The 27,328-nt window shown below is 35.9% G+C and overlaps 1 protein-coding gene across 1 annotated transcript; it reads left to right on the top strand.

Annotated features, from left to right (window-relative positions):
- Positions 1-3,958: 3,958 nt before the first annotated feature.
- On the top strand, positions 3,959-9,562 carry LOC127135637 (uncharacterized). Its single transcript, XM_051062297.1, has 6 exons — positions 3,959-4,270; positions 4,351-4,895; positions 4,980-5,172; positions 5,263-5,327; positions 8,791-9,001; positions 9,102-9,562. Exons 1-6 carry the CDS (start codon positions 4,106-4,108, stop codon positions 9,462-9,464), a joined length of 1,542 nt encoding a protein of 513 aa, XP_050918254.1. The 5' UTR covers positions 3,959-4,105; the 3' UTR covers positions 9,465-9,562.
- The last annotated feature ends 17,766 nt before the right edge of the window (positions 9,563-27,328 follow it).

The following is a 27,328-nucleotide window of genomic DNA, read 5'->3' as shown; positions in this document are numbered from 1 at the left end:
AATTAGACTTTATATTACTATTAACTGTACATAATATTTATCAATTGTTTATGATATAGGTGGTCAGTTAGGGGGATGAACTACAATAGGTGTCTGAAACACGCTATAGTAGTCTATCGCAATCTATTGGTTCACATTGGACCAGACGATATAATACTCCTACACAACTCTATTTTAATTTAAACATACTTATCAAATTATTTATCATCTAATCGTGTCGTATTATTGTACAGTTTATCTGGAGGCCATATATGGGTCTTGATCATCAGATTACCCATGATGATGATGCAGTTTGGACAACAAAGACACAAATTATCCGGTTCACTACTGTGGAGATGCACTAGAGTGACCGGGTAAAACTCCAGTTCGGCATGCAGCAATAGATTCCAGAACCTCTGACGTGTTTGGGAGATTGGCATCAAAAAAGAATCGACGCCCAATGGGATTATTCCGACTGGAGAGACTTCACAAAAGAGATGTGTCGTCATTGGAGGAATCGACGACAACACATCTTAAACGAACCAGTCATACATGGTGCAAGACCAACTCAACAATATATGGCATGGTTTAGGTCGGTAACAACGCAACAATTTGTGTCTAAGCCACAGTATTTGATTGATCCACACCAACTAGCTTCGTCATCATACGCCGAACAACAAGTCCCCATCCAACACCAATGCCAAACAACCCAAACCCAACAACCAACCTCACACCATCAACCTACCACATACACTCAACAACCAAAGACCCAACTTCGCAACCCATTCATGCCACCCACCCAACAACCAAACACCCAACCTCGCAATCTATTCATGCCACCCATCCAACCACAAAACCAAGAATCAAACCATACCCAGTAACAATCATACACATCATCCACAACCGTCTATAGCCCAGATGATTCATATGGGTCACTTCATCGTAGCCCCCCACCAATGACCACCCAAACATCCCATCACCAAAACACCCAACCATTGTTTAACTATAGTACACCCCAGGAACCATTGCTTCGTTTCTAAAACGATTCAATGTCCCAATTCAGGTAACTATACCGTCCACAATTCACCCAACCACATCGACCCAACTACGACAACATGGGCACCGAACTACATTACAGAAGCACCGTTGGCCAGAGCCCCCCGGCTATTGGAACAAATGATGACACATCTATCAAATACCGCTGGAACTTCCGCCGGACCTTCACACCAGCCATCATTAGATCATGTCAACACGCAAAGACCCAAAACACCTCAGGAAAATTGTGGGAGACCTCGGACACAAACTAACACACTTGGATGTGGAACAGGGGGACGTTTCGATTGGGCCGATCATTAATTTTTTGTCAATCCCATGTAACTTTTATTATATCATGAATAATTTTTTTAATATTATATTTCATTATTTATTTAAAATAAAAAAAATTTAAAAAAAATAATACAAAGGTGTATGCGCTAGATGAATTGGCGCATACACCAAAGCCTAAACATAGACGCCAGCTCACTTGACGCCACCATTAAATGCTTCCAAAGCATGCGCCGGTGATGACAGAGTCTCCTCTTGTTTCAAAATGGATGCTCCAGTTCATCTAACGCATTTGTTTTGAAAGATGGTTATTTTGGAAGAAAAAAAAATATTGGTTATTTTAGATTTTTTTTTTAAATGATGGTTATTTTAAAAAAAAATCCACATATAAAGTCAATTGATTTTTAAATAAATTAAATAGTAAAATAACTAACTAAAAAACTATTTTTTAAAAGTAGTTATTGTTTTTAATTAAATTAAAAATATAGAATGATCCTTACATATTTATATTTTAAAGAGTTGTTAGAATGCATTTTAAATAATAAAGAATTTATGTTTTAATTCTAAATTTAAGGGTAGTTTTGTCTTTTTTTTTAAAATAGTTACACTTCTCTCTTTTATATTTCTCTTATAACAAACACTCTATTAAATCTATTCTATTTCTCATACCTTCTCTCTTCTAACATCCTCTCTCACCCATTTCCCTCTTCGCACTTTATTTTTATAACCAATCATATCCTAAATACTTGATTTTAAAAGAGGAAAACACCATTAATGTATTTTTAGGGTTGAGAATTAATTAGACCATATCAAACTATAGAAAAATAGAGTCTAGCCTAAAATATATTTTTTAAGTATGAGATTAACCTATGACCTATTGAGATATGTAATATAATCCAAGTTGTGTAAAATCTATATCCAAAGTTAATTAAGATTTAGGATTGTTATATTTGTTATTTAGTAGTCAAGTCATTTAAGTGTATATAAATAGATACTTTCTAATTTAGTTTTGTAACATAATCATTTTTTAATAATAGAATCTTTATTTCCATATTCTCTCTTTTCTCTCCTCAATAAAAAAAAATGGGTTCAGAGTCTTTGGTTCGAGTGAAGGATCAACTCATTTGTATCGAAAGTACTCCCCACATGTGGATGAAAAAAGCTTTCGCTTGAGAATGAGCATTGTGGATATAATCACACTTGAGGGGGAGTGCTGAGAAGTGAGTTGTGTGGGGAAGTCTCACATTAGTTAGAAATGTGGAGACTTGAGCATTTATAAGAGGGAGAACTCACATACCTATCATCTTAAAATTTTGGATGAACATGTGATATGTTTCTCACAAAGGTGTTGTTCTAAAAAAACAAAATATAAAATACTATCTCATATTGGTCCCCCAAATTGACCCAACAATAATATCATGAGCCTTTGATTCGAACGAACGACTGACTTATATGTATCAAAAATATTCTCTATTGATGATAGGTAGAAGATGTCTCGTTAAATAGTGCCACAAAAAACCCTCACATTATTCACATTTATTATTCTTAATATGATTTATCATAAGATTATTATTTTTTCTTATGTAACCTTTTTAAAGCATAACTTGATCTTAAATATTATTAAATTTAATTCAACTATACAAAGTGAGAATTGTCCCATTATAAATAAACACACATTCTATTCTTATATTATTACCGATGATATTCTTGTTGTTAGAATCTATTTAAAAACTATAAAAAGTATTGTGCCCTTCCAACCTAAGGATATTTGAATTTTTTTAGTTCATTTGTGAAAACTATAAAAGTCAAGTGAATCTTAATATATCTTTTCGAATTGCTATAGAAAGTGGTCGCGCATGAAAAACTAAAACAGTTTTAGATTATTGTTCAATAAAAATTCATCATTCAACCATACTATACTACTAATTTAATAAAATAAAATTATTTTTTATTGTCAGCAATACATATTCTATTTTCTCTTCTATATATCTAATTTTTTTTTAAAAAATATTTACCTTTTTGGTTTTTCTAAATCTGAAATTCCATTTTTTTTTCAGTATTTAGAAAGAAAATACCAACCCAATGCTTGGTCCAACTAAAATTATCAGCTCCGTCAAATCCAGTCAAATGAAAAACTCAGTCAAATAAAACCATATATACGTAGTCATTAAGTTTTTTTCTAATATTCTAATATTCAACAAACAATATCAATCTTAATTATATATAATCAATAATTATCACAATACAAGTCAATACAACTATATTCAATTTAAATACCAAGGTTTTGTTTGACAATATTACTTTTTAAATTTATATTTTATAATTTATACATTATAAATTTATATGTCTTAAAAAAATATTAAATAAATGATATTTTCTTACAAATATAAAATTTATTTTTATCATAAGTTATAGTCTATTTTGATGAATTAATTTAAGTAATATAAAACTTTAAAATTATTATTTTTTACTCAATTTTACTCTTATTATTTTAAGTTAGAAATTAAAATATTTTCATGGAATTTCATAGTTTTAAATTAGTTCAATATAATTTTTTAAAATATTATAAATTTAATAAGATAGCTTAAGTGCTAGTTTACCAGAAAGAGCCTAAATAAATTTGAGTAAATCACATCTTTATGATAGATTCATTCACCTAAACTTGGTGGAATTAAAGCTAATATCAATAGAGGGACCATATTCAATTTTCCTCTCTCTCTCTCTCTTTCTCATGTGTGTACAAATTTCTCATAGATAGTAACCGAAAGAAACAATAGTTAATGAAGTTTGATCGAACTCAAAGATGAACAAGGAGAATGAAACATATCTGAAACTCTTCAGGAGAAGTTCTGATATTCAGAAGAAGAGTCTGTTCTCTAGAGAAGCAAAAGTTACAGCAGTTACCACAACTGTGGTTGCTCTCTTTTGCTTAATAGCCACTATTTGTTATTTTGCAGCTTCCAATAATGTAAGTTATTATGCATATTATCATAGCTTTTTCTTGTATTATTTTACAAGAAACTAATATCGAAATTATTATTTTTGAAGTACATAATTTCAGGTTATTCCATTTCAAACCAAAACCTTTCATCCATCCAAACAAACAAACAAGAATATCCACTTAGATGCACCAAAGTGAACAAGACTGAGACACAAACATGTCCAACAGACTACTTTCCTACAAAACATAACCCGACAAACCGAAACAGCAGTGTTTGTCCCTCGTACTTTAGATGGATCCATGAAGATCTAAAGCCATGGAAACATAAAGGGATCACAAAGGAAATGTTGGAGGGAGCAAGAAGTGAAACATACTTTAAGATTGTGATTGTGGATGGAAAGATGTATGTGGAGAAGTATAAGAAGTCATTTCAAACGAGAGATGTTTTCACTATGTGGGGTATTTTGCAACTTTTAAGATTGTATCCTGGAAAGTTGCCTGATTTGGAACTCATGTTTAATTGTGGAGATAGGCCTCTTATTAGTTTGGAAAAGTTTCAAGATCCAAATGCTTCGACACCGCCTTTGTTTGGATATTGTTCGGATCAATCGAACTTGGATATTGTTTTTCCTGATTGGTCCTTTTGGGGATGGTAAGTGCTATATAAAAGCTTCACTTCCTTTTTGTATCTGGCTGATGAAAATTTCTCTTATTGATGCTATTTATTTTAAAACAGGCCTGAGATAAATGTAAAGCCATGGAATGGACTCTTGAAAGATATAAAAGAAGGGAACAAAAGGACTAAGTGGAAGGAGAGAGTACCTTATGCTTATTGGAAAGGGAACCCTAATCTTGCTCGAACTAGGAAAAACCTTATGAAATGCAATGTTACATCAGAAAATGATTGGAATGCTCACCTATACAGACAAGTATTCTTCTTAATCAATTTTGTGTTACGTTTTTCGTTGCAATTCATGTCAAATGAAGATTGATTCATTCTATGTATGTTTGTGTCACAGGATTGGATAAAAGAAACCAAGGAAGGTTTCAAAGAATCCAACATAGGAAACCAGTGCACCTATAGGTATGTAAATATATATTCCGCGACAGAACTGATTTTATACGAGATATGAATATCTGTCAACTCTCACTTTACTTAAATTAGCTTTCTCATTTGATACATTTACCACGCACATGCATATAGTTGATTATGGCTTCGCCTCTCGCAGTATGGTGTAGAGGTAATTGATGTAATCTTAAACATATTTAAAACAAGTCATCCTTGTTGGAGTTTCTTGATATACAAGTTAAAGAACTTAAGAAAAGGAGTGATGAAATAAAGGTATGTAAAAGTGAAATTGGGAAAAAAGAAGAATTGGATTGATGATCTAGTCTAATACAAATGATTGACGACAGTTTATATATGAGTAAAACCAACAAACTAGTTATTTTCCAAAACAGTCAAAGGGTGACAGTTTGCTTGTATTGTAAGTCACTTACTTGCAACAAACTCAAACTGTCACTATAGATAAACTACAATACCAATACTCCTCCTAATTTAGATAAATTAATCTTTTCATTATCATCAATCCCTTGAGACCTTTGAACCTACTTTCTTTAATGGCTTCATTAGAATATATGCAAGTTGTAGCTCAGTCTTACAATATTCATTCTTCAATTTTTCCTTGTCAATTTGGTCTCTTAGAAAATGATAGGTTCTTTCTATATAATTGCTCATTATATGGCTTATTGGATGATTTTCTATATCAATTGTTGATTTGTTGTCAACTAAAAATTTGGTGGGAGGCTACAACATACTCTACCTCATATGATGATGTGACCACAATACCTTGCTTATTAAGCTCCACAAAATTGGAGCTTCTCCAATCATCATGAACAAGTACTCTAGTGTACTTTTCATGTTCTCTTGATCTCCTCCCTAATCTAAGTTAGAATATCCATAAGCATTGACCTTTATTCTTGTGTTCTTCTGATATGACATGAGTATACCTTGAACTGAAATGTCTTTAATGTATACGAGGGTTATTTTAACTGCAAGTAAATGGTACGATAGTTCCTCCATCAATCTCCTTACCAAGCACACATTTTGAAAAACAAAAGTCTAGTGTTGTATAGGTACCTTAGTGAGCCAATGATCTGCTTGTATAAGGTTCCATCTATCAAGTCATCATTTGTGTCCTTCTTCAATTTGATGAATGTTTCCATGACAGTAAATGCAGGGTTGTGATTGCTCATTCTGAATTTCTTCAGGATATCTCCTGCTTATTTCTTGTGGTGCAAGAAAGCTCCATGTTTTGTGTTTAAAATTCCTTGAACTTAGTGAATACTTCTCTTTTCTTATCCATCAATTGAATCCTCATATACTTGATGAATTCATCCATGAAGGTCAAGAAATAATTGTTACCTTCCATTGACTTTACTTCAAATGGCCCATATACTTCTGAGTGAACAATCTCGAACTTCTGCATTTACTTCATAGGTAAGTCATGCTTGAATGTCTTTCTTATCTTCTAGGCTACACAACATTATTTACATAATCGCTTTGGTATTTTGATTTGAGGAAGTTTGTACACCATTTTCTTTTTGTGCATTAGGCTTGGACACCATTTTCTTCTTGTACACCATTTTCGCTTTGGTATTTTGATGCCAAATCTAGTTTTAATCTTCGTTTGTGTTTATGCAATACATTTATAGTCAAACATGTTGAGCATGATTTTAAATGTTTGTATTTTGATAGAGGTGCCTTCAAGATTAGTTTGAAAGATGCATTAAACACCTTCAGCTATTTATCTTATAACCTCGTGGTATAGTTCTTGTTAAGCAATTGTACCAAGATTATCTGGTTACTTGTCATTGAGGGAACATATAGCACATCACCTATGATTATTTCCTGTCCATCATTCCTCTTCACAAGAATGTTCCTAATACCCTCACATGTAATTATGTTATTATCTGCAAATCTAATGGGCCTTCTCAGTGATTTATCAAGCTCGATAAACCAGTCTTTGTTGTCTGCCATGTGATTATTGTAACTTGTGTCAAGATACTACATTGGACTTATCTTATTCTGAATGTGTGTTGGCCATTAGTATGACTACCTCAGAATCATTGTTGCCTTTATGTAAAAATTAGGCTTCTTACTGGTCCCTGCCATTTAATTCCTTACTGAAGTAGAAGTCTCTTGCATAATGACCAAACTTTTGAAAGCAATAACATTGCACTTCATTCATATCCATTTTCTTGAATTTCTTGTTGTGAGAAGCTCGAAGCTTACTTGACTCTCATCTATGAATTCTTGTCAGTATTATCATCATTCCATTATTATTGTTCCATTTTTCTTTTCCTTTATTAATCTTTGAAGCATCTTCTCTAATCTTCTTGAAGAATTTGGCTTCCAAAGCTTATTTTGTGACCTTCTCAAAATTTATTTGCTTTAGCCTTAACTCATGAGCCTTCAATGATGCTTGCAACTCCTCAAATGTCATCTTAATTAGCTCATTTGAGTCTTCAGTTGTCACGATTATGCCATCGAATTTGGCCATTAGATCTCTCAGCGCCTTCTCAATTTTGTGCAGTTCAATCATCTTCTCACCATAAAAGTTCATTTGATTGGTCAACAACACCAATCTTGAAAAGAATTATGCAATTGTCTCGCCATCATTCAATTGTGTATTCTCGTATTGTTTCTTCAAATATTGTTATTTGACCTTTTCAACTTCTCATCATCTCCATACGGATTCTTGATTGTATCTCACACACCCTTAGTTGTTTCTTCCTCAATTATCTTCTCAAATATGTTTAAATCCACACATTGATGGATCAAGAACAATCATTTCTAACTTTCTTACTCAATTCGCGATGAGCAGTCTTCTGCGCTTCTATTGCATTGGCTTCTAGTGTTAAGAAGCCAACATTCACAATTTCAAGCACATCTTGAAATCTGAATATGACCTTCATTCTCACGCACCATCTTGCAGTTGTAGAAAACTATTGATCAAACCGGTGCTCGTGATACCAATTTGTTGGGATTTCTTGACTTGCATGTTAAAGAACTTAAGAGAATAAGTGATGAATTAAAGGTATGCAAAAGTGAAATTGGGAGAAGGATAAGTATATTAATTATCTAGTCTATTACATATGATAGACAAGAGTTTATATATGAGTAAAACCAACTTACTAGTTGTTTTTCAAAACAATCAAGGGTAACAGTTTGCTTGTGTTGCAAATCACTTAATTGCACCGCACTCAAACTACTATTATAGCTGAATTAATGCAAATCGTCCTTTGTAAACTATATTTTCATTAAAAAATAATAGAAATGGTAATACATCTTCTTTATCGCCGAAGAGATAAGTAAACTAGCTAAATTTTGTTACCAAATATTGTGTATTTCTTTGTTTCCTTTTAGTCTCTTTAATAATCTTTTAAGTTAGGGTTGTTTTTTCTATCTCATGTGTTAATTTACATACTTCAAATTATTAATAATGGAGAGACTGAATGTTATGTTTACTATTGGTTTTGCATAGGTACAAGATATACATAGAAGGAATTGGTTGGTCCGTAAGTGAGAAATACATTTTAGCATGTGATTCCATGACATTATATGTAAGAGCCAATTACCATGATTTTTTCATAAGAGGCATGGTTCCATTACAACACTATTGGCCCATTAGGGACAATACTAAATGCACTTCTCTTAAGTTCGCTGTAGAATGGGGCAACAACCATACTGATAAGGTATCTCTCTTTTATTCTTGTGAGTATTTGAGTTTAGTAACAATGCAATGTAGGTTATGTTCCATCATAAGTCTTACATTCTCTTAAATTTAACTATCAGGCACAAGCAATAGGGGAGACTGCTAGCAAATTCATACAAGAGGACTTAGACATGAACAATGTATATGATTACACGTTTCATCTTCTTAATGAATATGCAAAGCTTTTGAGGTTTAAACCAAGTATACCTCCAGGAGCTGTGGAATTTTGTTCAGAAACAATGGCATGTGATGTAAATGGTATACAAAGGAAGTTCATGGAGGAGTCAATGATTATGGTTCCTAGTGATTCAAATCCATGCACTATTCCTCCTCCATATGATTCTTTGACACTACAAGAAGTTTTAGAGAGAAAGACTAATTCAACAAGACTGGTAGAAATTTGGGAAGATGAATATTGGCTGACTAAAAATAATCCAAAATAATATTGGCTTAGTTGTTACTTTTTTGGAATAAATATTTTTTTAATTTATGGTTTCTAATTTATAAAATTACATGCTGTTTAGAGGATCTAAAATCAAAAGTCAAGCATTAAAAATAGAAATTATCAAATGGTTTCAAGCATTTACATTTATTCGTAGACTATAAAGTTATTAATTTTCAAATGGTTTCAAGCATTTGTATTTATTCATAGACTACAAAATTATGAATTATATATCATCAAGCATTCACATATTCCATTTCTATTTCAAATCATGAATTGTAAATATATTAATTGGTGACCAAGTGAATATAAGCATTACTAATAGAGATATACAAAACAACAAATGTAAATTTCATTCACATAAACAAAAATAACTCACATAGTTAAGGATTTAATCTACCTCTACTTATTCCCGCAATAGGGGCTTAGCTAACAATAACAAATAAATAACAAATAGAGAATAAAGAAGAATAACATGAATTCTTCAAGATTTATTGCTTCAATCATGTTAGAAATAGTGTTGTCGATGTTCTTATGCTAGGGCATAACTTCCCTTCTCAAAATAGCCAAAAAAGATACCCAAAATATGTATAAAAAATACGCTTTTAAAGTTTCATCAATATCTAGCACTTAGGGTGCAAAATAGGGGGATTTAGGCGCTCCTGAACAAAATGAAAAAACCATACTTTGGCAGAAATACGCTCTAGATGCATTCAAGCACACCCCGTGTAAACTTCCTAACAACATCATCATTTTTATCCTTTTACACTCAAATTTGGCTTTTGGCGTTGTACTTGTGATGAATACAATAGATGGTACCCTAACCATGATTAATTATGTAGTATGGCTTTAGGTTCTGATATGTAAAAGAGTGAAAAATATGACCTAACTATTGAATAAGAAATTTATAAGTTTGATTCCCCCTAGGGAAAACCAATTCTATCACCTATAAATTCGGTCACATGTCCTCTGACTTTGACCCATTAGTGGAAAAGTATGAGGAGAGTCATCCCTTAAATATAAGGGGTTAAATTCACTTATGAGACTTGGGATATTTTGGTTGTTGACTAAGAGAATCACGTTAGTTCACTTAGAATGTGTCTAACATATCAACCTTAGTATATAAAGTATGTGTGTGTGTGTGTGTGTGTGTGTGTGTGTGTGTGTGTGTGTGTGTGTGTGTGTGTGTGTGTGTGTGTGTGTGTGTGTGTGTAGGGGGGAGAGCTCTCTCACGTGTATGCCATATGACCTACCCCTTCCTTATTTACATACTTTTCGCATTGATTACGAGTGAAGAAGTTAATGGACCTAGGTTGTTATCCTTTGTTGGGCTTGTTTTATAATACTATAATTCACAGTCCCTTAAGCACGAGGCGTGTAAGGGTGGAGTTATTATGATGGTGTACAATCCTTGATGCACGAGGCATGTAAGGGATAAATGATTAAGTAAAGGACATGTCAGTTCACATACCCTCAAGCACGAGACCTGTATGGGTGAAGTGATTAACCAAGCATGTTTGTTTGACATCAACACTGAATAAGGTTGATTAGAAGCTCATTGAGCTATAGATGTTTGAAAGTTAGTAGTTTGAGTGCAACGATAGAAATGATAATCACATTGTTTTCCCCCTTATCACCTAGGACATGTGATATTTATGATGAGGATCTCAAACATAAATGTGAGGTGCTTCATTGGTGAAGTTGAGAACATCAACTCGATGTTTAATAGTGAAGTTATGTCAGCTTTGTTTTGTAAAGGATAATTCATATCCACCAGTGGAGACAAAGATGATGTTTTATAAGATCTTTCTGTTAAGGGCGTGAAAATTTGTCTTGGGCTTCCTCATAGAGGTGGGGAAGTATACTTCTAAATGTACATGGGGCTTATAAACGATATAGGAATAGGAATCACGTTATGGGTGTTTAAGGATTACATTCTAAATAACATTAACATCACTCAATCCCTGATTCACCTAAACAACTGGGTTTTTATTAGGAGACTTGAAATCTTATATGGAGCATTTGGGATCATTCCCATTGTGTAATTTTCTTCTTCGCTTCATGGTGCGAAGGGCGTCGACAAGGATTATTAGGTCTCGTTAAGATCCCTCTCCAATAACGGGTTGATCACCATTTACTTGTTTGTATCGGTATATTTGTGAAGGGCCTACAAGGGGAAACGTGGGAGACAAGAGATATAACACATCACCCACCATGCTTTCCTGATCGCCCATTTTCTGGATTGATCATTTGTTTACTAAATTTGGTTCCCTTTCCTCAAATATGTTGCTCACTTCATGGACAACTCCCCCGAAGTGTGAGAACATGGTAAGTGACGTGTCCCTAGTCCTTAAAGGTGCGGAGAAGGAGTCAAGGAAGTTAACCACACATTCCTGGATAATAAAGGATTAACTACCTCATTCCCTTATTCCTAGAAGCAATAGTTACTTCGAGAAGTACAAGGGCCTTAGTTGTCCCAATATCCATCTGAAGATGTACTGTTGAAAGATTGTTGCATATGCCAAGGATGAAAAGCTCATGATTCATTTTTTCTAGGACAGCCTAATTTGAGCATCTCTAGAATGGTATATGCAATTGAAGCACCACAACACACGTACATGGGTTGAGTTGGCTGAAGCATTCTCTAAGCAATACAAATACAACATTAACCTATCTTTGAACCGCACTCAACTCCAGGGTATGTTCTAGAAAGGAGATGAATCCGTTAAGGAATATGCGCAACGTTAGAAGGAATTGGCTACAAGGTTGCATCAATTGCTAGTAGACCGTGAATTGATTGATATCTTCATGAGTATCTTGCAGGGCCAATACTATGAAAGACTGAACAACAGTGTGTCGTTAGGTTTCTCTGGCATGGAAATTATGGGCGAAAGAGTGGAAGAAGGTTTAAAAAGGGGAAAGATTCAAGGAGGCTCAAGTAGCCAGGCTGGAGTGAAGAAACCTTTCAACAGGTTTAAAAAGAATGAGGGTGAAACAAATGTCATATCCTCTCAAAGAGGGAAAGAAAAACATATGCCACCTGCTTCAATGCCTTACTTTTTGTACGCATATGTAGCAGCTGCACAATATCTTATTATGCCTTATTCACAAGTTGTTCCAGCTCAGGTTCCAGCGTCAAGTTCCGTAACCATATCAGCCACAAACTCCTCAACAATATCAATAGCGAGCACCTTAACAGTACCAATAAGGTTAGAAACAGAATTATAATCGAAACTAGGCAGGTCCACCGAATTAGCAGACTCAGGTTCCACATCAGCATCGACATCAGAATCAGCATGCTCGAAATCTGAACAATCAGTGTCAGCGTTAGAATCAACACAAACCTCCAAACCAGCAGGAAAGAGAGACTTGCCATATTGACCCAATCCCAATGATGTATAGTCAATTATGGTCACAGTTGGTCTAAAGCTCGTTGATAGCTCCCAGAGAGACTATATCCATGACGTTTCCATTATATCCTTGGTGTAACCCAGAGGTCCCATTTGAATTTCATGATGGAGTGGTGGGGCACTCAATCGAAGAGTGTAAGGTCTTCCAAGAAGAGGTACAATACATGATTGACAAAGGGCAGTTGACTTTCTATGGCCATAATGTGGTGAATGGTACCTTACCCTAATGAGTGTGAAGACTTCAAGAAGCACTTCCCAAATCTAGCAAATCAAGCATGGAAGCTCACTCTCAACGTTGGAAATCATTTTGTTGTTTCATTCTTATTTGTAATTTCCTTTGCATGCTGAATGTTTATTTGCTTTTAAGTATTGTTATTTTTATTTCAATGATAATATTAATGAAGTGGTCATGCATTTTCTGAATCAATCATGTCGTATTCACTCCTTTTTTCCATTTATATCAAAAATATATATATTTCTCCCATTAACTTTTCTTTATTAAACTTTTGCTTTAGTAAAGGTTGGAGGGAGAATGACGAAAATGAAATACCAAAAATTTCTAACGGTATGCTTTCGAATAAAACTTTGTTGATGATGTAAGGCATTATTTCAACTCCCAAACATCGGAGATATAAGGGAGATAGTCCATCGTAAACCCCTTTGATCCTAGAAGTTGGTGTTTCTTTATGCACGAAAAAACCCTTAATCTGAGCCTGGGGCAGGGTAATTTTCAGTTAATTTGGCGATGCATTCAAATCTCAAGAGAATCATTCTGAACACCTAAAAGGGGTAACCACATGATTTTCTTCACACAAATCAAGAAGTGTCAAAGAAATCATAAAAGAATTCAAAGTTATATTGTTTGTTCCTCAATAACCAATAATATGTTTCGCATCCGCGAAAAATAACCGGCGGGAAAAAACAAACAAACAGAGCCGCCACCGTGCGTTATTTATCCCAAAGGAGGGAAAGGAAACGCTCGAAGTAAACCTGGAAAGGAAATGGTCTTACGACCGGAGATTGCAAGGATCGGGAGTCGGTTACGCAAGGGGAAGGTATTAGCACCCCTCACGTCCGTCGTACTCGACGGGATCCACGCTCAAAAGAATAGAATAAGGTTGCTGATAAAAAACTGCTCAAAGAATGCACACACACTGGAATAAGCACACAGGCGAAGGAAGACGGAGGAAGGTGACTCGGCAGGATGTCGCATCCTGGGCCTACGTAGTTTGTCAGAAACAAACATCAGAGTCGACGTAGTTCGGGGAAATGGGGAACATGCTCGCTAGGATATCGCATCCTATGCCTACGTATCTTTCCCTATCCAGAGAAAGAATCAGAACACTCGTAGTTCGGCTAACGCACGCCGAAACAAACACACGCACAGACGCTGAGACGTCAAAGCAAACACGCAAATGGAAACAGACTGCCAATGGCTGGTCTTGCGTCCGACACCAAACAACAAACACAAACAAGGAAACCGAATGCCAATCGCTGGACTTACATCAGACTCCGAACACACAAACAAACACAGGAAATCGACTGCCAATCGCTGGACTTACGTCAGACTCCACACAAACAACCAACAAACGGGAAACCGAATGCCAATCGTTGGACTTACGTCAGACTTCAAACACACAAACAAACACAGGAAACCGACTGCCAATCGTTGGACTTACGTCAGACTCCACACAAATAAGAGGGTTAAAAAAAGAAAAAGGGCAAACACACAGACTAGAAGGGAGTCGGGAACTCGGACCTAATAGCTGTCAAGCAAAACACACGCAAAAAAGGAAAAGGGTGCCCAGAGAGATCTCGCACGATCTCCTGCCTACGTACCTCATCTGGTATGAGGATCAGGGCAACGTAGTTCCCCTTAACAGGGGAGAAACTTCTATCCTAACCAGAGACTGGGAAATAACAAACTACAAGGGAGACTGACTCGAGCCTAATAGTTGTCATGTAATCCACAATAGTCCTAGGTTAAGGTTTCTAACAAGAGTTTGACTCACACAGACAGTGAGTCAACTCAAGTCTATCTCTACGTACATTCAACTTCCTTGAAAGTTGATCATACGACTCCTACAGAAAGGAGATGAGAAGAAAAACAGATAAACATCAAAAGCAATTAGCACACACTATACACAACCAAGGGGGCTCAATCAAGGTTGGGCTTTAGTCAAGGGGTCATATCGACCTCGACAAACAAGCCAACTGGAAAGGTGTCAGGCTCTTAACCTCTAACATTGAGAGTTAGGGTGAGCAGATGAAATGGAGATGAGGGTTATGCCTCATAGCTCTTAACCCGGGCCTGGGTGAGCTTGAATCAAAGAATGTGTGGGAGTCCAGAATGTGGGACTCTATTCCACATGACTGACACAACAAGATTTTGGGTTTTTATTCAAAGTGCATCAACACATGGTGTGAGCAAGATGAAAGACACAACTGAATAGCAGGGGATGGATTGCATATCTCTTTTATCTTCCAATGCCTCTTCACTTAGGAGGTCTTTATATATACAAGGCATAAAGATAAACAAGCACAAACATTGCCTCTTAAGGAGGGCTTCAGACAGGTGCCTGCCAAAATAACATGACAGGTCTTCCAGACTACATGGAGTTAAGGAAGTTACCTAAGTGGTATGCCAACCACAAGCAAAGCAAAGCAACTCAAGCAATGAGTTAAAGCTAATAAAGTACCTGTGCAAACAACCAAACAATCAGTATAGTGTTCAGACAAACAGACAACAGTTAACAACAAACAAACAATCCCAATATACAACATGTAAGCCAAACAACTCAAGTGAGCTATCCTCAAAACCTACAAAACAACCAAATGTTAGCAATCAATAGCAAATATCAACACTCAAATGATGAGGCAACCTCAATCATAGAAATTGGATGCTTGAACCTGAAATTCAAAGCTCAAATGTGAGTTCCAACCCCTAGGTCAAAGCCTAGGGTCAAAGGTGGAGAAAAAAGTCAAAACAACAACCAATATTCAACACAAAGCATGTTTATTCAATCATGAACATGTCCTAAAAAGGACCAAATCAAAAGCATTAAGCAAATCCATTTCATGTGCAAGAAAAGGCAAAGGCAAACTCAAAGCTCACAAATGATCATTGAGAATGAAAATTCTATATCAAAACAGAAATGAGTCAAACAATTCTGGAAATTTTTATGAGCATACAACACATCCAATACAATCATCATACCAAAAATTAGAATCAGAGGAGCTCAATTGGCAAGGCAATGAAAATGCACAAGTATAGCATCAAATTGTGTGACACACATTGTCACATCATATTAGCACATGAATAAAACAGAAATGAAAAATGAGAAAAATACACAACCAAGCCTCAAAAATCCATCAACATGTTAGGAATTAGCATGTAAAATTTCATGGTGATTGGAGCATTATTGAGCATTTCACAATAGAAAGAATGAAGCATGTCACATTTTGCATCATAGTCAAAGGATTAATCACATTTAAAATTCCATCAAGGCATAATTCCATAAATTTACATCCAAAAAATAGAAGACATTTTAATGAACATGTGAAAAAAAATGGCATTCAATTTGGATTAATTTCCTATTTGTTATGATTTTTTGAAGTTGGAGAAAAATAATGGAGTAAAATGAAAAAAATAATATGGAAAATGATGAAATATGAGTAAAATATGGAAATGCAGCAGCCAGGGATCGAAGCAGGTTCAGGCGCCTCCCAAAACGACACCGTCTGGGCCAAGGCTGGAAAAAAAAAATGGAATGTTGCGCCTGGGAATTGAACAGGGGAGTGCTAGGTACAAAAGCGCTGAGCCACCCGCTCGGCCAAACTGCCTTGCCACAGCACAAAATGCAGCGCGTACTATATAACTCTCTCCGCCACACCAGACGCCGGAACAGTAGTTTCGGTCGTCTTCTCCGACCGTGTACACGGCGGAGCTGCAACTTTTTTTTTTCCAGAATTTTACAAACTATATACCGTTGGAAAGGTCTTGATGAGTACATTCCAAATATCATAAAAGTTAAGCCTAATTCATCATCTATTTTCTGGATCAAAGGAAATAAGTTTCTAGATCTAAACTTTAATTCAACATAACTTCTTCATTTTTCATCCAAATTTCATGAAATTTATATCAGAATAACCAGTGATGAAAGCTCTACAAGTTTATGTACATAAAATCAAGATTTATGAGATTCGAATTTCCAACCTCTTGAAGAGCAGTGGATGAAAACAGTGTGTCCAAGCTTCCTAAGCCTCCAAATCTCCTTCTCCACTCTTATTATGAAGCTTGATGTAGAAATGGATGCTTGCCACGACCTAGATCTTGCTTAATTTGCACTTGCCATTGATGTGTTCATATGCTTGACATGCTTCAAACCTTGCTCAAATTCAACAAAAAATGGATGAATCATGCTCCAAATGTCATGAGGATGATGGATCTATCAAGAAAATGTGTGGTTGTGTGGAGAAAATTTGAATTCCAATGAGAGAAAATTTTGGAGGGAAAAAATTTTCTAGATCTAGAATTTGTGATTATGAACAATTCTGTTATGATTTACTATTTATATGCCATGTTAATTACCATGCTAATCCTAATTTGTGATGGTTAATGAAAATTAGCAATAATTGGAATGAAATGCAAAAAATGGAAAATGATGTATCATGGCCATGCACCACGTGAATAGTAACATGCAAGCATCCAATTTCACTCAAAATCACCTAATGAGACCCTCAGGCTTGAATCTCTTAACCTCTATTTCTTCTGAGAAAGACTTAGGAGGATGATCTTCTTATTATCACATGATATGCAATATGCTAAACTAGTCCCAAGAAGAGGAGGGCAAATTTTGAGGTGTTACAATATGGCAGTCATAACCTTTTTAAAAAGAAAAAGGAAAAGAAAAAAGTTTGCTAAGTCGAACACCAAGAAGGTGACTTAGGAAAAAATTAGGGCATCTCGGTGGACTGAGATTTCAAAAGAATCAGTCCAGGCAAAAGTTAGGGAAAAGAAGAAAAAGAGAAAAGAAATAGAAAATGAAAATAGGTGGCCATCATATCAAAAATTAAAGGGTCACCAAAATTCTTGACAAAATCAAATTTTGTGATCACCAAACAAAGATAGGTGACTGCCACCTCAAATGAATGATCATCATTGGTTCTTAAGCCAACAGGTTCACGCCTTCAATGTTCTCTTGGAAATTGAATTTGTTTGTCAAATTAACTGAATGTGGGACTGGAGATCATCAAGGAGATTAGGGTGGGATAAAATTAAAACTTTGAGCCTATATCCTTTTGTTTAAAAACCATGAACCAGACCACGTTACAACATGCAAAAGACCTAATTGAAGCAAGGTTCTTTTGAAAGCATACTCGACAAAGGTTGCGTTAACCTGACTCCTAGATATTTTCTAATCATCTGTATTGGTATCATATCCCATTGTCTTTCACACTTTGAATAAAACCAATGATCCGTTCACTGTATATCCCCATCATTTCAATGATGATTGATTTCAAAACTTGCATGATCATTGAGTTAAAATTACCATTTTTGAGTGAACAATTTTATTTGCAAATCAGCACTTAGAGCCAAGGAAATTCATCCAACGAGAAGTCAACCTGGTGCAAGTTGTTTCAAGATTCAATGATTATAGGGAAATCACTTTGAGACACATCAAGTCTCTCCAAAGACGCGTACTGGAGCATGCCACTTCCATGGTGCAATGGAGCCTGTCAGTCTAAAAGCCAGTCAGTCAAGGGCATGCTACTAAAGGATTAAGAATACTAGGGAAGGCCTTCTTAAAGTTATATTTCGAAAAACATATGTCAATTTCCTTTTCAAGGAAAGTTTTATTTTAAAGACCAAACATACTGTGGAACGACAAGTTTTGGAGTTAAGGTATATCCACATTTTCAAGTGCTTAAGTGCAAATCCCAATGTAGCCAATTCATAAAGTGTGAAACATCTCAATGATCACCATGATCTGAGCAAGTTAGGAATTGCTATTTGTCATGAGACAAGAATCAACATAGAGCCCATCGGGTGTTAAAGTAGAAGTCATAGTTTTGTAGACCATCTTCATGGTGTCAAAACTGTTCAAGGCCAAGGGTGTCGAGGAATTAGAGATTGATATCCACAAAATGCATAAACCCGTACATTCATGCATTCATTTTCCTTCTTGTATATGATTTGCAAAACAGATCATGCATAAGCCTCATCTAGGATTTAGTCACCTCAAAGAGAACTCTAGTTTAATCCTCAGCAAAATCAAGATTCAAGAGATGTTATCAAGAGTAGAACATTTATTTTCTTTAGTACAATTTGCTTTCAGAAGACCATCAGTATTGGTGATGATTTTCAAGGAGAGTTTTCTTCCTCGGCAAGGTAATTGACATTCCCCATTTGAACTCTGGTGTCAATGAAATTTCTACCCGGTTTCCCCAATAGATATCTCCCCACAGAGTTTCCTCTGGAACTTTCTCCAGCCAAACTTCATGAACTCACCAAGCGAGTTTCAATCAGTAGGATTCCTTAGAAAGGTATCCCCAACAACATTATCCTTAGCAAGTCTCTTTGAAGTATTTGTCTAAAATGGACATCTCTTCACAAGGATTAATCAAGTTAGCAATATCCCCAGCAAGCCTAATGGACAGGAGTTCCCCAGCAAACAAGCTTTACTGAATGATTCTCAGTATATCTCTAGTAAGTCACATGTGTGTTTATTCCCCATAGAGTCTTTTATATTCCCCATCAAATATCCATAGCAAATTCCCTAGTTAATCTCGGCAGTAGATTTCCCAATCAAACCTCGATAATAGGTATCTTTTCAGCATGAATCTCGACAGCAAATTCCCCAGTTAATCTCGATAGTAGATTTCCCAGTCAAACCTCGGTAGTAGGTATATTTTTAGCATGAATCTTGACAGTAGATTCCCTGGTAATTCTCAGCAATAAATTCCCTGTTGGTCTCGACAGTAGATTCCCTAATAAATATCGGTAGTAGATTCCCTGGTTGATCTCGACAGTAAACTTCCCAGTAGACCTCGGTCGAAGGTATATGTTCATTATTGGATCTCTACAGTAGATTCCCTGGTTAATCTCGATAGTAGATTTCCCAGTAAACCTCAACAATAGGTATTTTTCAAAGATAATCTCAGTAGCATATTTCCTAATAAACCTTAGAAAAAGGTATATGAACCTCAATGAGTCTCAGAATTAGATACCCTGGTAAATCTTAATAGTAGATTTCCAATAAACCTCGGCAGAAAACACGTTTTCCCAACAGATTTGGTTTCAGCCAAGAGCAGCTGGATACAACTCTTTAACCAAGAGTATTTTGATGTGATACTTTCATCCAAGAGCAGTTGAATGTGAGGTTCTCAGCCAAGAGTATTTGAATATGACGTCTTCACCCAAGAGCAACTGAATATGATCTTTTCTTGCCTATGAGAGTCTACCTTCAATGAAGAACGTCTGAAGAACAGTCAAACAAGATACTTTGTAACAAATTCATCCCCAGTGAAGTTGCATAGCATCTGATGATTAAGAAATAAATAGTATTTCTAAACCTCAGTGCACATCATCCATAACCATAAGCATATCACTCTATTGCATAAAAGGGGGAATTTTGGAGTATGTTTGGTATTTAAACTATCTCTGACCATGACGATTTGAAGACAAGAGTTCTTCATATCCTCTAGTTAAATATGTTTAAATAGAAGCATTTGTCATACCCTAAATTTTACCCTAAGTCTTTCACTTGCATTAGCATAACGTAATCATTTCATTTGATCATGCATTCCATTAATCAAAAATATTCATCAGGGTTTAGATGAAAAGTCAGGAGTTCTGGCATTTTATCTGGTCTTGGTGATATTCATTCAGTCGTCTAGTGATTAAGAAGTCAAAAGACTTGGTTTCTTAGTCTTAGGGCATCATCCATTCCATTTCATTAAGTTTCAGAGGTTCAGGGGGATGACAGTCAAGAGTATTATTGTCATCTGAATCTTTGTAAGGTTTTGATTGTCATTTTGTTTGAGAATTAGAATCAAAAAGTCTAAGAGTTGATTACTTTGCATCCGATTATCTATTCACAATTCCTTGATCAATGGATCAACACATTCACAAGACATCTACATCATCAACTCATCATAGCATTTTGTTTGCTCCGCATAGTGTTCAAAATATCAATCAGAATAAATTTTAGAATATACAGACAGATCAGTTGAATTAGTTTTCAAATGTACGTGAAATTAGCGGGCTGAAAATTTCAAAGTCGAGCTTGCAGACGTCAATATTTTTAATCTACGGTTCGGGTAGTGTAATATGGCGTGTTCGTTTTATTTTTTGACTACTTTTTCGGTCGTACTTCGATCAACCTAAGCCTTTTAATCTGACATTTTTTATTTCAAAATCTGTGTTGTTTTCTGGAAGTTTATTTCGCACTGATCATTTTTGTGCATTCAGTTTCATTTTTCGAGCATTTTTTCACTTGATTTTTATTCATTTTGAGTCCTTTTATTTTTATTTCTTTGTCAAAATGTTCGTAATCATTAATTATATTTTTTTATGTTTTTGTTTCGATTTCATTTCGATTATTTAATATTGTTTAAATTTCTTTTATTTTAATCATTTTAATTTATTTTATTCTAAAAATATCTACCAGAGTTCTTTTTGTCATTTTTGAGAGAACCCTAATAATGCTACAACATGTATTGTTGCTAAAAGAGAGGATTAAGATCCATTAAGAGATGGACATGCGACACATAAGTGTGTGGCTGGGGATATCTCAGTTTTCTTTTCATTAAATATCAAGAAAAAAAAGTGGTGAGCATTTTTTGGAAAAAAAACCCTAATAAATACTCTCTCTTTCTCATTTACAGGAAGGAGGAGGAAACTGAGATTTTAAAAAATCAATTCTTTCATCTCTCTTTTTCTTAGGAACTTCACAACTTCTCCAACAAACTCAACACAACTCACATAAACAACATCATCACCACTTCCATCAACCTTCATAAGTCGAACCTTATCACCGCCATGTCACCATTGTGACTCACCAACAACAACCCATCAAACGCACGGTCAAGATCCCAATCGGAACCATATAACCTCTCACTGTTTCACCATCATCATCATCTCCATTAAACAACCATTACCACCTGAAGCTAGCGGAGATATACCCGAACGTATCGCACACTCAAACAAACAACAAAGTCGCCATCAAACTTTATTTATTCCCGAAGGAAACAGAAAACATCGATAAAACTCGAGGGAAAGAGATATGCTGGGTAAGGAAGTCGGTTATGCAAGGGAAGGTATTAACACCCCAACATCCATGGTACTCCATGTGAACCGTTTTGATTTTTCTTGCTCGAATGGGTGTTATATCTAAGGATTACTCGTAAAAGAATAAAGAAAAGGAAAGAGAATAGATAGAGTGCTCAGTGAGGATTAGGGACCTCATGCATACATATCCTTATAGTGCAATAAGGAATTCAGAGTTGCGTAGTTCATAGAACTAGTGGTAGGAGGTGAAAAGAAGTGTGATAACAAGTATGGTCTAAACCAAAGAATAATGTTGTTTGAACTCCAACAAGGGGTGACATATGAACCCAAGAGTAAAACTGGTGTTGACTAATATGTGGGCTACCCAGAAGCGTCTTCCACTATATGGTATAGTCAAAAACAAGGAGAATTAAGTGTTTGGGTACGAGTCAAACAACTCTTGATTCACAAGGTGACACAAGATGGAGCTCAAAAAGATAGTGTATTTGACTCAAAGATAACAGGTATATCACATGGAGTGAATGAAGGTAGTATATGAATGCATCATGGAGATGAATGAAATGAATGACCAATGTCACAAAATTGAAGGGTTTGGTAACAATGACTGAAGAAGTGTATGATTTGAAACTAAAGTTAAGGGTATATTAGAATCCATAGGAGAAATGAGATTTGTACCATAGAGGGAATTAATCTTATTGGTCAAAAAAGAAGGAGTTAAATGTTTGGGTACGAGTCAAACAACTCTAGGTACAAATGCGGACTGCCGTTATATCGTCATAAAAGGGTATATATGGTATTCCAAAGAAAACTGTATCTCTTTGACTTTGTCTTTCACCCATCTGGTATAAGCTTCCCTGGATATGAAGTTCTTCTTACCCATTTCTTCTCTTCCTTGAGGACATATCTCTCTGTAAGCCTTGATAATCTTCTTGAGTAGCTTTGGATTGTCAATCCCTTAGTGTAAAACAAAACCTTCCACACTCTTGGAATCAAACTTATCTACCACGGGGTATCCCAACTATCGTAATGCCAATCTCGGGTTGTAGTTGATTCCTCCTTTTGTACCGAGAAGAGGTACATTAGGGAAATCACCACAACTGAGGATGAGTTTGACATTATCATAAACTCTAGAATACCAAGAAATATCTTTGGCGTTTAAGGACATGATCCTTTGAGACCACTTTAGATTGTGTTTGTTCTCCAAGAAAGGACCTTTGCTGGGTAGATGCAAAATAAACCATCTATACAGCAAAGGGATTCAGCAAGAATAGTGGGAACAAGATTCTGAGTCAAGAAGATATGGATAGCAGCCAAGTCCATAAATTATTCCATATTTGGAACACAATACGATACCATAGATAAGTAAAGCTAGAATAGCGTTGAAAGTCGTCCAACTCTCAACATCGGCGAAGGTATTAGCCTTATCCACCAGGAACTTTGAGGTAAAACCATGGATTCCACCTTTAAGCTTCAAGTTCAACTCCACTTCCTTCTTCCCTATGTGAAGGGATTCAGTGAGGATATGGTATTTATGGAGCTCCTTAGTGTAGACATAAGGAACTTGTTTCTTAATCCCAATACCCAAAATATGAGAGCACTCCTCCGAAGTAGGTGATAACTGATAGTCCTGAAAGGTAAAGCATCTCGGCGGAGGGTCGTAGAATTGCACAAGGGTGTGCACAACCGTGGTACTGACTTCAGTATTCAGAGTTCCTAGGAGGTTGCCATAAGACTTCTTGTATTCATCTTTGTTCTCAAGAACTAGATGTGCCCCTAATCCTCTCAAAACATTCAATTGTGGCTCCACGAGCTTGTAACTATGAATGCTCTTTCTTTCGGAAGTCATACTTCGTCTCAGATACTTAGTCAACAAACTGGGCTCTTGGATTCTTGGAAAAGAAATGCATATTTAAAAATATTTGTCATGATGAATGATAGTGTATGATGGGATGATATAGATCACATAGATTCAAAGTTCTTATACATTCTGAATAATCTGTATATGTTGTTTGCTGTAAGTTCAGAGGTTTGACGCAACATGAGAACCAAGGTATGTAAAGTGTATGGTTTCTTGTAAGAAAAACCCATATCCCCCTCACAGGTATGGACTATGCTCCAAGGTGGTCCCTAGAAAGTCTCCCAGAGTTATCGACTCAAAATGAAAATACCATGTCGTAGTGAATTCTCACAGGACAAAAGTACTTCCAAGTGAATCTAGTATGGGTGTGGCTCTCGTGACAACCCAACGCGTGAAACATAGGTGTACACGACTATCCACGAATTTATCATGTGTGTATACTAAGCTCGGGTATATAGCTTCACTCATGTAGTATCAACCCCGATCCAACAACAACATATATAGATATCCAGTGTAATAGAATATGCAGAAATACAAGGCAATAAAATAAATGACGAATAATATAAAGTGAGTAAGGTATAAAGATAAACAACTAAAACTAGTGAGAGCAACCAAAACTAAGCTTGACTCCTTTTAGTGACTAGGAAGTACTCCAAGTGGCTGAGCATCCCCAGCAGAGTCACCAGCTGAAGCTAACGGAAATATACCCGGACGTATCGCACCCTCAAACATATAACAGAGTCGCCATCGAACTTTATTTATTCCTAAAGGAAATGGAAAACATCGATAAAACCCGGGGGAAAGAGATATGATGGGTAAGGAAGTCGGTTATGCAAGGGGAAGGTATTAGCACCCCTAACATCCATGGTACTCCACGGGAACCATTTTGATTGTTCTTGCTCAAATGGGGGTTATATCTAAGGATTACTCACAAAAGAATAAAGAAAAGGAAAAAGAATAGATAGAGTGATCGATGAGGATTGGGGCTCTCATGCCTACGTATCCTTATAGTGCAATAAGGAATTCAGAGCTTCGTAGTTTATAGAACTAGTGGTGGGAGGTAAGAAGAAGTGTGATAACAAGTATGGTCTAAACCAAAGAATAATGTTGTTTGAACTCCAACAAGGGGTGAGATATGAACCCAAGAGTAAAATTGGCATTGACAGATATGTGGGATAGCCGAAAGCATCTGACACTATATGGTATAGCCAAAAACAAGGAGAATTAAGTGTTTGGGTACGAGCCAAACAACTTTTGGTTCACAAGGTAACACAAGATGGATATCAAAGAGATAGTGTATTTGGCTCAAAGATAATAGGTATCTTACATGGAGTGAATGAAGGTAGTATATGAATGCATCATGGAGATGAATGAAATGAATGACCAAATTCACAGAATTAAAGGGTTTGGTAACAATGACTGAAGAAGTGTATGATTCAAAACCAAAGGTAAAGGTATATTGGAATCCATAAGAGAAATGGAATTTGTACCATATACGAAAACAATCTTATTATCCAAAAAAAAGGAATTAAATGTTTTGGTACGAGCCAAACAACTCTAGGTACAAATGCGGACTGCCGCCATACCGTCCTAAAAGGATGTATATGGAATTCCAAATAAAATTGTATCTAGTTTAAAACAAATAGTGTGTCACTTGGGTGATTGGTTTAATGATTGACAGTAGGTAATGACTCATGAAAGATATGAATGGATCCCTAAGGCAGAAGGAATAATAATTAGGATTATGCTCGCCAAGGATTCACGTCCACGTGCCTATGTATTCTCATTATGCAATATGAAAGTCAAAGCATTCGTAGTTCGTGGAACCACGAGAACAAAGGGAGAGAAGTGATGAAAATTACAACTTGTACCAACAACATGGTAACAGGGGAACCTACAAAGGCGAGTGAACTTGGAACCGAAGAGTAAACATGCGTCTTAGCCAAAAAGAAAGAATTAAATGTCTGGGTATGAGCCAAACAACTCTTGGTTCACAAGGTGGATTACCACTATATCATCATAAAAGGGTATATGCGGGGCCCAAAAGAAAGTACGGTTGGGTACAAGGAACAGTATATCACTAGCTAGGGAGCAAACAGTTCGAGATCAAAGAATAATGGTATCTTGGATCCATGAAGGAGGATAGACTCTGAACCGACGAGTAAACAGGCGTCTTAGCCAAAAAATAAGGAATTAAATGTTTGGATACGATCCAAAAAACTCTTGATTCACGAGGTGGACTGGCGTTAAATCATCCCAAAAGGATGTACATGGATTCCAAGGAGAAGTATATTTGATCTCAAAAAGATGGTATTAATTGATGAATGAAGAATGAAGTGTTAATAAATAGGGTAGCTCGCGGAGAATCTGGGTTCTCCTACCTATGTATTCTCATCGTGCAATGAGAAAATCAGAGCTTTCGTAGTTCAACCCACTAGGGCTGATGGCAAGATGATTGGGGCAAAAGAAATGATTGATTGATAATGGAAGAGACTTGATAGTTACTTGATAAGAACCATACTAAAGTATATAAATAAAGGTGGATATGATGAGCAATTGGGTCAAGCGTCATGTACCCAAAGATATCAAGAATGAGTTAATGTAATTCTCCACTCTCATCCATTCTTTACTACTTAAGGCTCGTGGCATGTAATTCTCATCCTAACTTTGAAGTTGCTGTAGAAGAATATTTGCTTCTTCCTGTGACAATAAGACCTTATCAATCATTCAATTCATGTTTCATTAAAGTCTATGAACAAAGGCGGATACCTTGAGTAACTGGGTCAAGCGTCCCGTACCCAAGGATACCCTAGACAAGGATATGAATTCTCCACTCTCATCATTCTTTGTTGCTTAAGGCTCATGGCATGCAACTTGAATTATGATTAATAGTTGTTGGTAGAGTCTTCTACTTGTTGTTGCAATGCTGCTTTATGAAGGGAGAGACTTGTCAATCATATGATTTGAATTGTGCTAAAGTCTATGAATAGAGGTGAATACGATGAGCAATTGGGTTAAGCGTCCCATACCCAAAGATATCCAGAATGAGTTAATGGAATTCTCCATTCTCATTTATTCTATATTGCTTAAGGCTAATGCCACACAATTCTAACCTTGATTAATAAACTCTTGAAGAGCCACCATTGATGTATTTTGTATTATCTGCTACTTGATATGACTAGGGATGCCTTGATTGAGAATCTGACTTGAGGCTTCGAGCTCCACAGCTTATAGAAAGAGTCTTATCAAGTGGTCAAGATTCTTTTAATCACTTGAATTAGACTGTGGGATTATACAAGATCAAA

The sequence above is a fragment of the Lathyrus oleraceus genome, chromosome 4, assembly GCF_024323335.1.
Source record: "Lathyrus oleraceus cultivar Zhongwan6 chromosome 4, CAAS_Psat_ZW6_1.0, whole genome shotgun sequence".
In the NCBI taxonomy this organism is placed as follows: domain Eukaryota; kingdom Viridiplantae; phylum Streptophyta; class Magnoliopsida; order Fabales; family Fabaceae; genus Lathyrus; species Lathyrus oleraceus.
This window is presented reverse-complemented; position numbering and strand designations above follow the sequence as displayed.